Here is a 12,818-nt window from a genome sequence, read left to right on the forward strand (position 1 = left end):
TGATCCGGAAGACCATTTGGGGCGATTTGAGAGACTGCCATGTTGCACCAGTATACTTATGCCATCAAGTGCCGGGTTTTTCTCACCACTTTGGTCGGCTCGGCGATCCGCTGGTTCAACCATCTGCCGCCAGCATCCATATGCTCCTTCAATGACTTCAGGAGCTCTTTTCTAAGGCACTTCGCCACTAGCCGAGCCTACCGAGGGACCGTTATGGACCTCTTCTCCATTAAGCAGAAGTCCAAAGGAGTCGCTTAAAGAGTTTGTGCGTTGATTCAATCAAGGGGCGCAAGAGGTCCCGGCTACTCCATCGGAGGTCCTCGTAAGCACTTTCTCCTAAGGGTTGATAGAGGGGGATTTCTTCTGGTCTCTCATCAAGAAGCCTCTGGAGAACTTCGACATGCTGCTGACGCAAGCCGACAAGTACATACATGTGGAGGAGGCTCAGTCAGCCCGGCGCACAAACTCCGACTCCCACTACAACGGGGGTCCAAATTGGCAGCCTGCCCCGGTTGTCTAAAGTGAACGCCGCCCAGAAGTTCGAGTGGAATAAAGACTGCGACAAGGCCTTTTCAGAGCTCAAAGAGTACCTATCCCAGCTCCCTCGGCTCGCCAAGCCTTCTCCAAGCGAGCCGCTATGGATGTACCTATCCGCTTCTGACTCCGCCGCCAGCTCCGTCCTGGTGAAACAGGAAGGTCAGTCTCAGCATCCCATTTATTTCTTTAGTCACCTTTTCAAAGATGCAGAGACTAGATACTTCAACCTGGAGAAGCTGGCATGGATGCTTGTCTTAACTGTTCGGAAGCTGCGCCCATACTTCTTATCTCATCCGGTCGCAGTCATGACCAACAACAACCTGGGCCGACTACTCACGCAACCGGAAGGTCTCCGGACGGCTCGTCAAATGGACAGTGGAACTTCAGAGAATACGACATCCAGTACCAACCCCGGACTGCCATCAAAGCTCAGGCCTTAGCTGACTTTCTCACCGAAATACCTAAGGGTGAGACGGAGCAGATATGGAAGGTGTATGTGGACGGTTCTTCCAACCGGCAAGGGAGCGGGATCGGGGTTGTATTAATCTCTCCCCAGGAGGAAGAAATTCGGCTCTCCATCAGACTAAGTTTTCGAGCCTCCAACAATGAAGCCGAATATGAAGCTGTGCTTGCCGGTCTGCAGGCAGCCAAGCGGATGGGAGCTGCCCGAGTGTCAGCTGCATTTTGACTCTCAACTGGTGGCGCAACAAGTAGAAGGAAATTATGAAGTCCGCAATGATCGACTTCGCCGATATGCCGAGGCCTTCACAAAACTAAAGGCGAGAATTCAAGGAAGTCTCTCTCCAGAAGATTCCTCGGACAGAGAATGTTAGAGCAGATGAACTGGCCCGGTTGGCCAGCTCCGTGGCCGAATGGACAGATGAAGGACCAATCACCCAGGTAGCCTTCATTGCTCAAATCAGACCAACCTGAATCAGAGGCAGAATTGGATGACTGGAGAAGCCCACTCCTGAACTTCCTCCAAACGGGCGCCACCCCATCCGACCCGGATCGGGCCAAGATACTTCGAAGGTGCGCAACCCGGTTCACACTTGTGGGAGATCAGCTATACCGGCGTGCCTTCTCCCGTCCTCTTCTAAAATGTTTGGGGCCAGAAGACGTTGACTATGTTTTGCGGGAGGCACACCAAGGATGTTGCGGTAATCACCCAGGGGGGAGATCGCTTGCCCGGAAGATTCTACTAGCTGGTTACTTCTGGCCAACTCTCCAAGCTGATGCGGCAAAGTTAGTCTCAACCTGCCTTCACTGCCAAAAATACCAAAGCTTCTCGCGGCGACCAACGGAGTTGTTGAAGGCTTCCACTACTTCATGTCCTTTTGACCAATGGGGCATGGACATTGTGGGACCCTTTCCGGCTGGGCCACAACAGAAGAAGTTCCTTCTCGTCGCCGTGGACTATTTCTCTAAATGGGTCGAAGCCGAAGCCCTCGTTCGAATCACCGAAGAAGCCGTCATCAAGTTCCTATGGAAAAGCATTATCTGCCGGTATGGTATTCCACAACGGTTAGTCTCCGACAACGGCCATCAATTCCAAGGAAAGAAGATCCAAGCCTGGTGTCAAGGGCTCGGCATCCAGCAGGCGTTCACTTCAGTAGCCTACCCGCAAGCCAATGGTCAAGCCGAAGTCACCAACCGGGAGATACTGCGCGGGTTGAAGACCAAGCTAGATCACGAAGGAGGCAGCTGGGTGGAGGAGCTACCATGTGTGCTTGTGGTCTTACCGAACCACGCCGAAGGAGAGCACCGGCATGACACCGTTCCACTTGGTATATGGAGGAGAGGCCGTAGTGCCAATGGAGGTAGGAGTCCCATCAGACAGGAGAAGGCTCTATGACGAGGACAACGGGGAGCGCCGAAGGATGGAACTAGACCTCGTCACGGAAGACAGAGACCGAGCCGCCTCTCGACTCACAGCCTACCGACAGAGAATGTGCGCCACCTACAACCGACGAGTGATCCCCAGATCATTCCAAGTAGGCGACTTGGTGTGGAAGAAGGCGAAGCCGGCGGGCGACGTGGGCAAACTCGAACCACCCTGGGAAGGCCCTTATCAGGGTGGTCAAGAAGACGAGCTCCGGCGCCTACTACCTAACCGATTCGGATGGCAAAGACTTGATCAGGCCATGGAACGCCACGCATCTCCGGCCTTATTATACTTAGCGCCCCTGAGCGCCAAGCATCACTGTATGTCTTATTGAATTTCCTATACTTAATAACAGTGATGCTTCTACAGGCCCTCCTCGCACCAAGGCTCTTCAGCCATTCCCAATACTCTCCCGACTCGGACATAGTCGCGGATCGAGCCAACTTAGGTCTCGGACCTACGCCATCGACAATATTTAGGTCTCGGACCTACTCCATCGACAATACTTAGGTCTCGAACCTATGCCATTGATAATATTTAGGTCTCGGACCTACGCCATCGATAATATTTAGGTCTCGGACCTACTCCATCGACAATACTTAGGTCTTGGACCTACGCCATCGACAATATTTAGGTCTTGGACCTACGCCATCGACAATGTTTAGGTCTCGGACCTACGCCATCGATAATATTTAGGTCTCGGACCTACGCCATCGACAATACTTAGGTCTCGGACCTACGCCATCGATAATATTTAGGTCTTGGACCTACGCCATCGACAATATTTAGGTCTCGGACCTACGCCATCGACAACACTCTTAGGTCTCGGACCTACTCCATCGACAATATTTAGGTCTCCATCGACAAAACTTGGGCAAAGTCGCGGATCGAGCCTACGACCATCTCAGCCTTGGTCCTCGCTCTCCAGCCTCGGAGGCGAGTATGCACCAAGCTCTCGGGGCCCAGCATCACCCGCAACCATACCTCCTCCGTTTGAGGACGATGAAACTTATACGCCTCACAATCGGCCTGAGTTCAGGCCGCCATCCATCTCCTGTACCAGCCTCCCTTTACAACTAGACAAAGGTGCGGTTCCCCGGACACCGGGACTATTCAAGGCAAGGAGTCACGCTATCTTTTGCTTCATCGCCTGCCGAGTGCTATACTGACTTGGTGACCCGGGCGACTTCGGGAACAGCCCACATTCGGCCACCCTTCGAGCCGTGCGGACAACTCGCTCACCACCTACCGGCATGCCTCACTCGACCAGGCATAGCCAAACCCGAATGGCCAAGGCACACGACCTCGGACCTAACCCCTTCACCGTGCTAGAAAGGGACTTAGTTCCCTCGTGGTCTCCTCTCAAGCTAAGTTTCACTCTTCCTTTCCAAGATTCGGCCCTCCTACCTCTTCAACTCAGACTAGTTGCACGATGCACGTAAGCCGAAGAAAATACAAAAGGAACAGAAAAATAAAAGGGCGCCAACAAAATTTTCATTAATATATCAAAAAATTACAGCGAGAAGGCCGGAGCCGAATACATTTACTTTTTCTTGCCCTTTCCCTTTGCCGGCCGGAGGCTTCTTTACAATTTCGGAAGCTGTCCGGGCTGACTCGGGCAGCTCCTTCCATATCTTTTGAGGGTCCAGCTGGTCTAAGGCTTCGTCCGGGATGACCACGCCCGCCGCCTGAAGCTGCCTCAGTGCACCTTCGAAGCCGGACTGAAGCATGCTGGCAGTCCGCTCCAAAAATTGGTCAGTGAATTCCTTGGACTTCAGCCAGGCCTCCTTGGCTGCCTCGACTCGGTCCTCTTCACTGACCTTGTAGGCAGCAAGCTCGTTGCGTGCATCGGCCGAGACGCCTTCGACTACTTTGGCCGCTTCGGTCAGCTCGGCCACTTGTTTCTTCAGGCTCTGCTGACTCGGCCTCCAGAGCCTCAACCCGAGCCTGCCTGCTGTTGGACTCCTCGCAGACGAAGTCCAAATCGGCTTGTTGTTGGTCCAGCTGCTCCTCCAAGTAATACAGCTCGTCGTCCTGCTTGACCAGCCGTTCCTCTACCTTGGAGAGCTGCTCTTCCTTCTGCTGCAGCTCTTCCTAGGATATCTTGCACCTGAGACAGGGCCTCTTGCAGTTCGTGCTCTAATTTTCGGCCTTATCCTCAGCTGTCTGTTGCCTCGCCAAGGCCAGACTCGCCTGATGCTGGTGCTGAGTCACCGCACTCTGCGCCGTCTGGAGCTCGCCAATCCGCGCAGACTCTCGGGCTCTCAGCTCCGCCACTTGCCCTTCCAAAGATCGGAATTGGAGGCAAAGATGAGGCAGGCGGTTGTGAACCTCTAGGGTCTCGCACAAGGCCTGCACCACCGAATGATATTAGCTAAAGTTGTTACTAATAGCTATTGATACCTAAGAAGTAAGGAAACAGAGCTTACCCGAACTATGGAATAAATGTCGCGGCTGGTCAGGTCCGACAGCACCAAGGGCGAATAATGACCAGGACCTCGGAGTGATCTCACGAGGTCGAGAACGCTGTTAATCTCCTCCCGAGTGAAAGAGGCATCTGCGGGGACGGAGGGCGTACGGGTCTCCTGCGGCGGGAATACTCCTCCCAGAAAAATTCCTGCTGCGCCCGAAGGAAAGACAGGGAGAGGAAGCAGGGGCGGCCGCGTCGTGGAAGAGGGGCCCAGCTGTAGATGAAGAAACGACCCTCACTGGAGGTGCCGTCTCCCTTCGCCCTCCTTGAGGGACCCCCTGCCGGCGCTGAGGAGATGGACCTCGGATCTGACTGTCTGCAAGGTCATCTCTACGCTGTTGGCGGTGGCTCGTTGCTGGTTCGGCAGTTGTAGTCCCTTCAGCCTCCACCTCCTTCTCGGACTGAAGGCCCCACAATCCCCCTCCGCAGGGAACTCGGAGGTAACTCCGCTGGCTGCTCGATTAGGTGGGCGGCCACTGGTTCCACCATCCGCGGTGACTGCACTGCCGCCGTCTTCTGGTAGGCCATGTCCTCCGTACTGAAGTAGGGACAGCCGCGGGTGTAGTGGCTGGCGCTATGAATCAGGGACTTGCTCGCCTCCTCGATGTTGCATCAGGCGCAGTTGGCCCGTGGCCAAGGCCCTAGGAGATCCGTCCATTGACTCTTCTACTGGGGCTTGTCACAGCGCTGCTGACGGTAGGATAGTAGGTGTCGCGCCCTCTGAAGTCACCCGCCTCGCCACTCGTTGCTCCGCTTGGCGACTCGACTCGGTCCCGGGGGTACTCTTCGGCGCCTTCGCAGGACTTGGTTTCTTCTTCTTAGGCTTGGCCTGCGGTTCGGGTCGGGCCTTCTTCTTCAACTTGCCCTCCTCGGCCACTGGAGGACGCTGCCAAGACGTCGGTTCATCAGTGGGCTCGTTGATGGTCAGCGCCTTGGCCTTAGGAGCCTTCTCGCGTGGCTCCTCTACTCGGGGCCGCTTGGCCTTAGGGAGCCTTCTCGCGGGTCCCCTCCGTTGAGGGCCGCTTCGCGGCTCGGCTGGATGGTGCGGCCGAATGGGACCTCGTCTCGGATCCCGCCGCTGCCGAATGACTGTCGGCTGAAGCCGCTGTCGCTGGACTCCCTTCAGAAGGGCTGGGAGTCGCCAACTTCTTGAAAGACGCGCGGTCCCACTTTATAAACTTGTTCAGTGACGCCGCCATCCAGAGATCCTCTGTAAAAAACCAAGACACACATGAAATTAGATAACAACGAACTAAGGCAACGATACTATCTTACCGAGTGGCTGAGACAGCTCCGCAGCAATCGGGCTCAAGCCCGCCCGAAACAATAAGCCTTCCTCGCCGATTAGCCGCTCGACATGAAATTTCAAGCCATCCAGCACCTTGACGCCATTGAGTAGGCGGTGTCCGTCTTGTAGTCTCTCAATCGAGGCGGAATCGGGAGCTCGTCCTGCCACTCGGCTACGCGAAAGGGACTCGGGGAGCGGACAAAGAAGAACTTAGTCTTCCAAAATTTGAGGGAAGACGGATACTCGGTTAGGAAGTTGAGCCCGGGTCGGGCATTAAAATAAAAAACTCCGTCTTTCTTCTTCTTCGGATAGAAGAAATAATGGAAGACGGTTGGGTGCAAGGGGAATGTCATACACCTTAAACACTAGACACACACACGCAAGAAGGCGGAAGGAATTGGGAGCCAGCTGGTTCACCGGAATCCCGAAATACCCCGAGACCCTAATGAAAAACTCAGGGATAGGAAACCGTAACCCTCCCTCTAGCTGACCTTGGAAAAAGGTCTGATAGCCGGAGGGTGGCATATGCGGCCGGTGATGACTCTTAGGAACCTTAATCTTATACTGGCGGGGGATCTCGTACTGGAGCCTCACCGCCGACCTAGACGCTTTATCAAAGACAGACACCGCGGACTCGAACCAAGCCTTATCGGACTCCGACATTCCTACCTACCTAACACTGGACACAGAAAGACTCGAAAGAAAACCAAGAAGGAAAGAGAACGGGGCTTACACCGGGGAGTTCGCCGGAGAAGAAGGGTCTGGGAGCAGGAACGACAAGCACGGGCAGCGACAGCGAAAACACACTGAGGCAGAGAAAGCAAATGGTCCCACTGCCACCTCGCACCGACCATATATACTGAAACCCTATCCCGCCGCGACCGTTCGATGAGGCGGTGCAGAAAAGGCGGGATTCAACGAGCGCCGTCGGATGATCACGATTTCCCGAGCGGATCTGCTGATGTCATGATGGCGATTCGCAAAGCCCGTCGGACCGCACGCCTCCTTAATTGCCTGTCTCGGAAAAGACAGCGGCCCTCTCCGCGCATGCTCGCCGCCATTCCTCCCATTAATGCGACCAACAGCATAATGACAAGTGTCTTCCGTTAATTAGTCTCTCTTCAATCGACATGACTGCACAGCTATCTCGCTCACCTGACCGGACGAAGTCTCCAGACCAGACTCAGACTCGAGCCCGACTCGGTCTAGTCAGTTCGACTCACGCTCCCTTCGACTAGACTAGCGGGGAGGCTTATGTTACGGGGATAATCCGAGAGGACCCTTGGTCAGACTCGAGTCCAAGTCTGGTCCCACCTCAAGGGCCCAGCCAGCCGAATCTGTGAACTTGATTGGTCAAGTCACTTAAGTATCGAAGTATACCCATTCGGCTATTTACTGGCCGAATCGCCCATTCGGCTACAGTTACAGCCGAATCGCCCCCATGCGGCCATCGCTTGGCCGAATCGCCCATTCGGCTATTTACTGGCCGAATCGCCCCCACGCGGCCATTGCTTGGCCGAATCGCCCATTCGGCTAATTACTGGCCGAATCGCCCCGCGCGGCCAATCGCTTGGCCGAATCGCCCATTCGGCCAGTTACTGGCCGAATCGCCCCCACGCGGCCATTGCTTAGCTGAATCGCCCATTCGGCTAGCCCTAGTCGAATCGCCCCCCCCCCCCCCCCCACCCCCCATTCGGCCTCGCCCATTCGGCTAATTACTGGCCGAATCGCCCATTCGGCTAATTACTAGCCGAATCACCCATTCGGCGGTCCTCTAGCCGAATCACCCATTCGGTTGACTCCTATCCGAATCGCTCATGCGGTGTCCCTCTGGCCGAATCGATCGTATGACTCCTCTTCTTACTTAGCTTCCGCAACATTTCAACGCTGAAGGCCTTCGCCTCACGCCTCCTTTACCAAGACGAATCAACGAACCACCCTACAGTGCCCTGGTACATCCCATCATTTCTGACAGGCCCACGCCCCCATTTATTAAGACTATCTCCCTGTCGCCTGCACGGATGGTGACAAGATAACACTTTACCGGCGATGGGACAGGGAACTCGATTGTTCCTGCCATCTCATTAATCATGATGGGACGTTCCTTAAATGATGACGTGACAGGTATGCACGCTCATCTCCTCCTTAAAACGACCACTCCCTACAGCAGGTAACTCTCTCGACCTCTCTCAACTTCTACTCAAGCTCTTCTTTTACTGTTCATCTTCTTCCTCCCACCGTCCCTGACTTGAGCGTCGGAGTGGTCGCGCCAGGGCACCCCCTGGCCTTCCCACTAACGTTCTTTGTGTGCGCAGGTCTCTGACAACCCTGAAGCTTTCCAGAGCTCCTGTACTGTTCCACGCCAGCTCCGACGAAGGTCTCGACGACCCTGAAGCTTCCCGTCGCTCCTCAGCTCCCTCGGTGACTGTTTCATTCCCACGGCGAGGAAGGTCCGTTCCTAAGCCCCAAAATGACGTGTCCAGATATATATAAAGCAAGGTTGGTTGCTTGAGGGTTTTCTCAAAAATATAGAGAAGATTATGAAGAAAACCGGAACATGAACAACTTCAAGAAAAGCTTGCTGTAAGATTTGATATCAAAAAAAAATGATAATCCCAGTTAGTCGTATTGACTCAATCTCTGGGAGTGATCGGTCTAGTCCTACGGAAGTTTCCCATCGGCCACCAGAGTAAATCGGGAAGCGCACGCAGCGGTCAATCCAGATGTCCAGCATCCTTTGATTGCGATCTCCATTTAGAAGAAAATTCCTGCAAATATATCGTAGTTAAGGATTAAACCGCGGATGCCTGGGTGACAACTTGGATGTCCTACCGCGGCATCATGACCCCGGGGACTAAGATTTGACATCAAGAAACTAAGAGAGTTGCATCATTTTCTTCATTTAGAAGTGATGAATGTGGACAATGAAATTTTTATCATGTAACAAAGCTATTCCAAGAAGTTAGTTTTGATCTAAATATAAATCTAAGATGTGTGATGAAGGATCACTCCTCCTAGATTCTAAACAAATTTGTAAGTGTTTTTTAAGTTATAAAGGATGAAAATTATTCTCGGCTTCATGCTCTTTCTGTAGTGAGATAAGTCCAGGCTGCGATTTGATTAAGTTATTGAACTTATTTTATATCTCATTCGAAGAGTTGCCCAAATTTCTCGCCTCGCAGCCGTCAGAAACATGATCCGATCTTCTCGAATGCTGCACAATCATTAATTAAACCAATTTAAATTCAATTTTTTCTCAGCAAATTTCAACCTGTAACCAAAATACTCTGATGGATGCAGAAGATTTAAGACAAATGGCATGGAAGTAGCCGGCTGCATAGCGCATGCTTCGCTGCTGATTTGCTTTTCCTAGGCCTCTAAACGGCTACAAGCTAAGAGTGGCATGGCATGGCATGGCGTCGCCTCGCCATACATTAAATGCATGGCACGTCGGATCACGTCCAATCACGTATCAATCAGTATACTGCAACAGCAGAGCAGAAAGATATGATGAGCGTGGCGGCTTCTGTTCTAGCGTTCGTTCTCTGGCTCCATGCATATATACATGCTATATCGCTATATCCCTCCTCATCCTCCCCCTACCCATTAGGGCATGGATACTGCCCGTCCACTCCCACATTAATTCCTTTCCCCATAGCCATTAGGGAATGATATTGCCTGTCCACTCCCACATTAATTCCTTTCCCATCCCATTAAAGGAATTATGTCCTTTGTGCACTCCACTGCCTGCACCAGTAGACACTAGCAGTAGAAGTAGTAGTATGATCTGTGTCTCTATTTCAACTCCATCATTTCATTACATTTTCAACCCTTTTTGTCCCCCCTCCCTTTCAGAGATATATTTTATATATATATATATTTTCTGGGTGGAAGTCCTGATCATTTCTACATTATTGATACGCTTACGATTTGATCAAATTGTGTAATATTGTCTCGCAAAACTCGTTATGAAATCTGTCATCACGACGCACAGCTTAATTGTTCTTTTGGTTAAAACCATGCATGTTTATAACAGAGATGAACCAAAACTACAATTTACTGAACAGCGACTAGTCCTAAATCATACATATCTAGGCAAAAGATGATCTTTTACAAGAACCTTTAACAGTTAGCATGGGCCCAGACGCTCTCACTCGCTTTTAGCTCTCCTTCAAGGGTATCAGTGAGAGAAAGGAAGAGAGGCATCAAACCCTAGAGACACATTTTTTTCACGTAAAGACGACGTCAACGGCGCTAGCGTGGTGTGAGCGGCAAACGCTTGCCGACGCACTGCTGCTGTGTCTCGCGCACGCCATTGCGCGGTGGCGCAAAGCACACAGGAAGAAACTCGTCGGTTTGGCACACAAAAGTCGAGCTCTGGAAGTGCTTCTGCAGTGCACTCAAACCCTACACACAAACACAAATTGCGATAAACATCCATATACATTTGAAGCTGCACGTTTGATGATGGACAGGAGGTAAACGAGACCTGAATTCTCGCGTAGGCCACGGCGCATTTCTTGCTGGATCCAACTGATTTCCAGTCGAAGTTGTGCAGGAAATCGTAGAGTCTGCAGGCACCAATTGCATTGGTGAAATTGACGAACGCATAGCCCAAGTTGCTTCCAGTCCTATGTCACAACTCCCCTCTTAAACATAAAGATAAACATTATTCTTCAAAAGACAAACATAAAATAGACTGTCTAGTCTCACTTGAAATCCATCGGCAGATACAAAAAATCGAACTCTGAAAGCTTCCCATTCTCCTCCTCGCCGTCCGTCGCTATCTTCTGGTTCTCCTCCATGCAGTGTTTATCCAACAAGCGCAGTAAATTCTCCTTCCTACGATCCAAGATTGATAATTTTTTTTAAAAAAACAAATCATTAAAGATAGGATAAGTAAAGTTCCACGCACTTGAATTTATTAGGCAGATGCCTGATCATGACAGTAGTCTTTCCTTGCTCAATTTTCCCAACTGCATCACCCTCCTCACATTTCTTGAACTCAAACTCGGAATTTATTGACTTAACTCTCTTATCGACCTTCCGCATCCGATGCTTACTCTTCCTTCTCCAAACAAGCGCAGACCTTGTTGTCAAGCCCTTGCAGGCTGCCACAATGTTCTTATCTCCAACCTCTTCCTCCACTTTGGCTTGATCAGCAATGCCAAGTTGCTCCATTGGATTGATCGCCTCTTCCGCCTGGTCTATCAGCGTCAGGGTGGCTTTAGGAAGATGAACTGGTGGTGGAGAAGGCTTATAGTAGGCGTTAAAAACAGGAGGTGGGGGAGGAAGAAGAGGAAGTGGAGGATGGTAGCTCTGGAAGCACAGCTCAAAATTGTAAGGTGCGCCATTGCAAAGAACAACCAGAAGACGATTAGCTGGAGGAATCGGAGCAGAGTAACCGTAGACGGGAGTAAAATTGCACACCGGAACGTAGACGGCAGCATGGGGATTAAGATTAAGATTGGCCATGCAGATCAAAGTGAGATGTTCCTATATATTTTGCATCCAAATAAACACACCATCAGCAAAATTACAAAATATAAAGCTGAAAAACACTGCAATGAACAGAATCAAACACCCAGAGACGTAGAGTGATAGAGGGAAGACCTCAAGGAAGAGCCGACGACGATCTCTCCTCACTTCGGGTCACTCGCTTGGTGAACTCGAAGAAGGACAAACTATTTATGTGCCTTTATTTGGAATAAAATTTTCAAATGAAAATTAATATTTTGTTAAAAGCTCTTTGCGTTAGATACTAGAAGAGTTTGACAAAAGGATATTTACATATTAAAAATGTCTTTTCATATCTATTTCTAATCATGACCAGAAGATATGCGAGAGATAGAGAGATCTGGTTTGTTTTAATCTTTTATTATTATTAGCTCTTTGCGAGAATTTAAAACGACTCGTTGACAAAGGAAAGCTCAGATGAACTTTTGGTTAACAATTTGCCAGTCTAATTGATGAAAGACATGCCTGCATGGTGAGAACAGATCTGGAAAGAAATGAATCGACGATGTAATCTCCTTCGTCAACACCATAATTCACCGTCGCATGCATCCGCCGCCACCGCCTTGGCAAGTGTAAGCCGCCATGTAGCTCGATCGGCCGGATCTCACCACTGCCGAGGCTGTGATGCACAAGCTCGACGCCGTGCAGATGAGAGGAACTGCGGCCTCGCGGCGGAGGAGGAAGGTGCCTCGGGTGCTGATAGCGCCGGAGTTCCGGTGAAGGTACGCAGCTCTGGTGAAGACGAACTGCTGCTTTCCGTCGATACTGTAAATTTAATGTGAAGTCGTGCAGGATCGACACAGGCTTGCGTGGAGACGAAGAGACGCGCGATGCACCGTCTCGATCGCGTCCCGGAACGATGAACTGCTGCGAATTCATTAAAGTTATTAATGCATGCACGAAGGTGACCGTGCATTAATCATCTGCTAGGGAAGTTAGGAATCTAAATAGTCAGGCAATTATCTTCATGAAAATGAAGTTACGAACACTACAACAAAAATGACTTTCCGCAGCGCGTAAATATGCTATCCGCAGCGCACATCGCACGTTACAAAGTTGCAAGTTGTTAAAAGTCATTAGGCATCCGCAGCATGCATTGCGCGCTGTGGATGTGGACAATC

General features: G+C 51.2%; 2 protein-coding genes across 2 annotated transcripts; one reads left to right on the forward strand and one right to left on the reverse strand.

Moving 5' to 3' along the window:
* The first annotated feature begins 431 nt into the window (after window positions 1-431).
* LOC141817146 (uncharacterized) lies at window positions 432-1,225 on the forward strand. The gene is made up of 2 exons (XM_074704818.1): window positions 432-696; window positions 807-1,225. Exons 1-2 carry the CDS (start codon window positions 432-434, stop codon window positions 1,223-1,225), a joined length of 684 nt encoding a protein of 227 aa, XP_074560919.1.
* Window positions 1,226-10,434: 9,209 nt separating this feature from the next.
* LOC141817147 (uncharacterized) lies at window positions 10,435-12,576 on the reverse strand. The gene is made up of 5 exons (XM_074704819.1): window positions 12,163-12,576; window positions 11,096-11,676; window positions 10,894-11,022; window positions 10,670-10,811; window positions 10,435-10,587 (listed from the first exon to the last, which is right to left on the reverse strand). Exons 1-5 carry the CDS (start codon window positions 12,574-12,576, stop codon window positions 10,435-10,437), a joined length of 1,419 nt encoding a protein of 472 aa, XP_074560920.1.
* Between the last annotated feature and the right edge of the window lie 242 nt (window positions 12,577-12,818).

This window comes from Curcuma longa, unplaced genomic scaffold (genome assembly GCF_044706935.1).
Source record: "Curcuma longa cultivar G26 ecotype Majalengka, Jawa Barat unplaced genomic scaffold, ITB_CL_G26_1.1 contig_19445, whole genome shotgun sequence".
Classification (NCBI taxonomy): domain Eukaryota; kingdom Viridiplantae; phylum Streptophyta; class Magnoliopsida; order Zingiberales; family Zingiberaceae; genus Curcuma; species Curcuma longa.

Excerpts from the sequence above, each read along its gene's own strand:
- LOC141817146 (XM_074704818.1), top strand. The coding sequence starts at position 432 with ATGTGGAGGAGGCTCAGTCAGCCCGGCGCACAAACTCCGACTCCCACT. Across the intron at positions 697-806 it reads CGTCCTGGTGAAACAGGAAG|CTGCGCCCATACTTCTTATC; the intron begins GTCAGTCTCAGC and ends ACTGTTCGGAAG.
- LOC141817147 (XM_074704819.1), bottom strand. The coding sequence starts at position 12,576 with ATGAATTCGCAGCAGTTCATCGTTCCGGGACGCGATCGAGACGGTGCA. Across the intron at positions 11,023-11,095 it reads CATCTGCCTAATAAATTCAA|GAAGGAGAATTTACTGCGCT; the intron begins GTGCGTGGAACT and ends CTTGGATCGTAG. Across the intron at positions 10,588-10,669 it reads TGGCCTACGCGAGAATTCAG|GGTTTGAGTGCACTGCAGAA; the intron begins GTCTCGTTTACC and ends GTTTGTGTGTAG.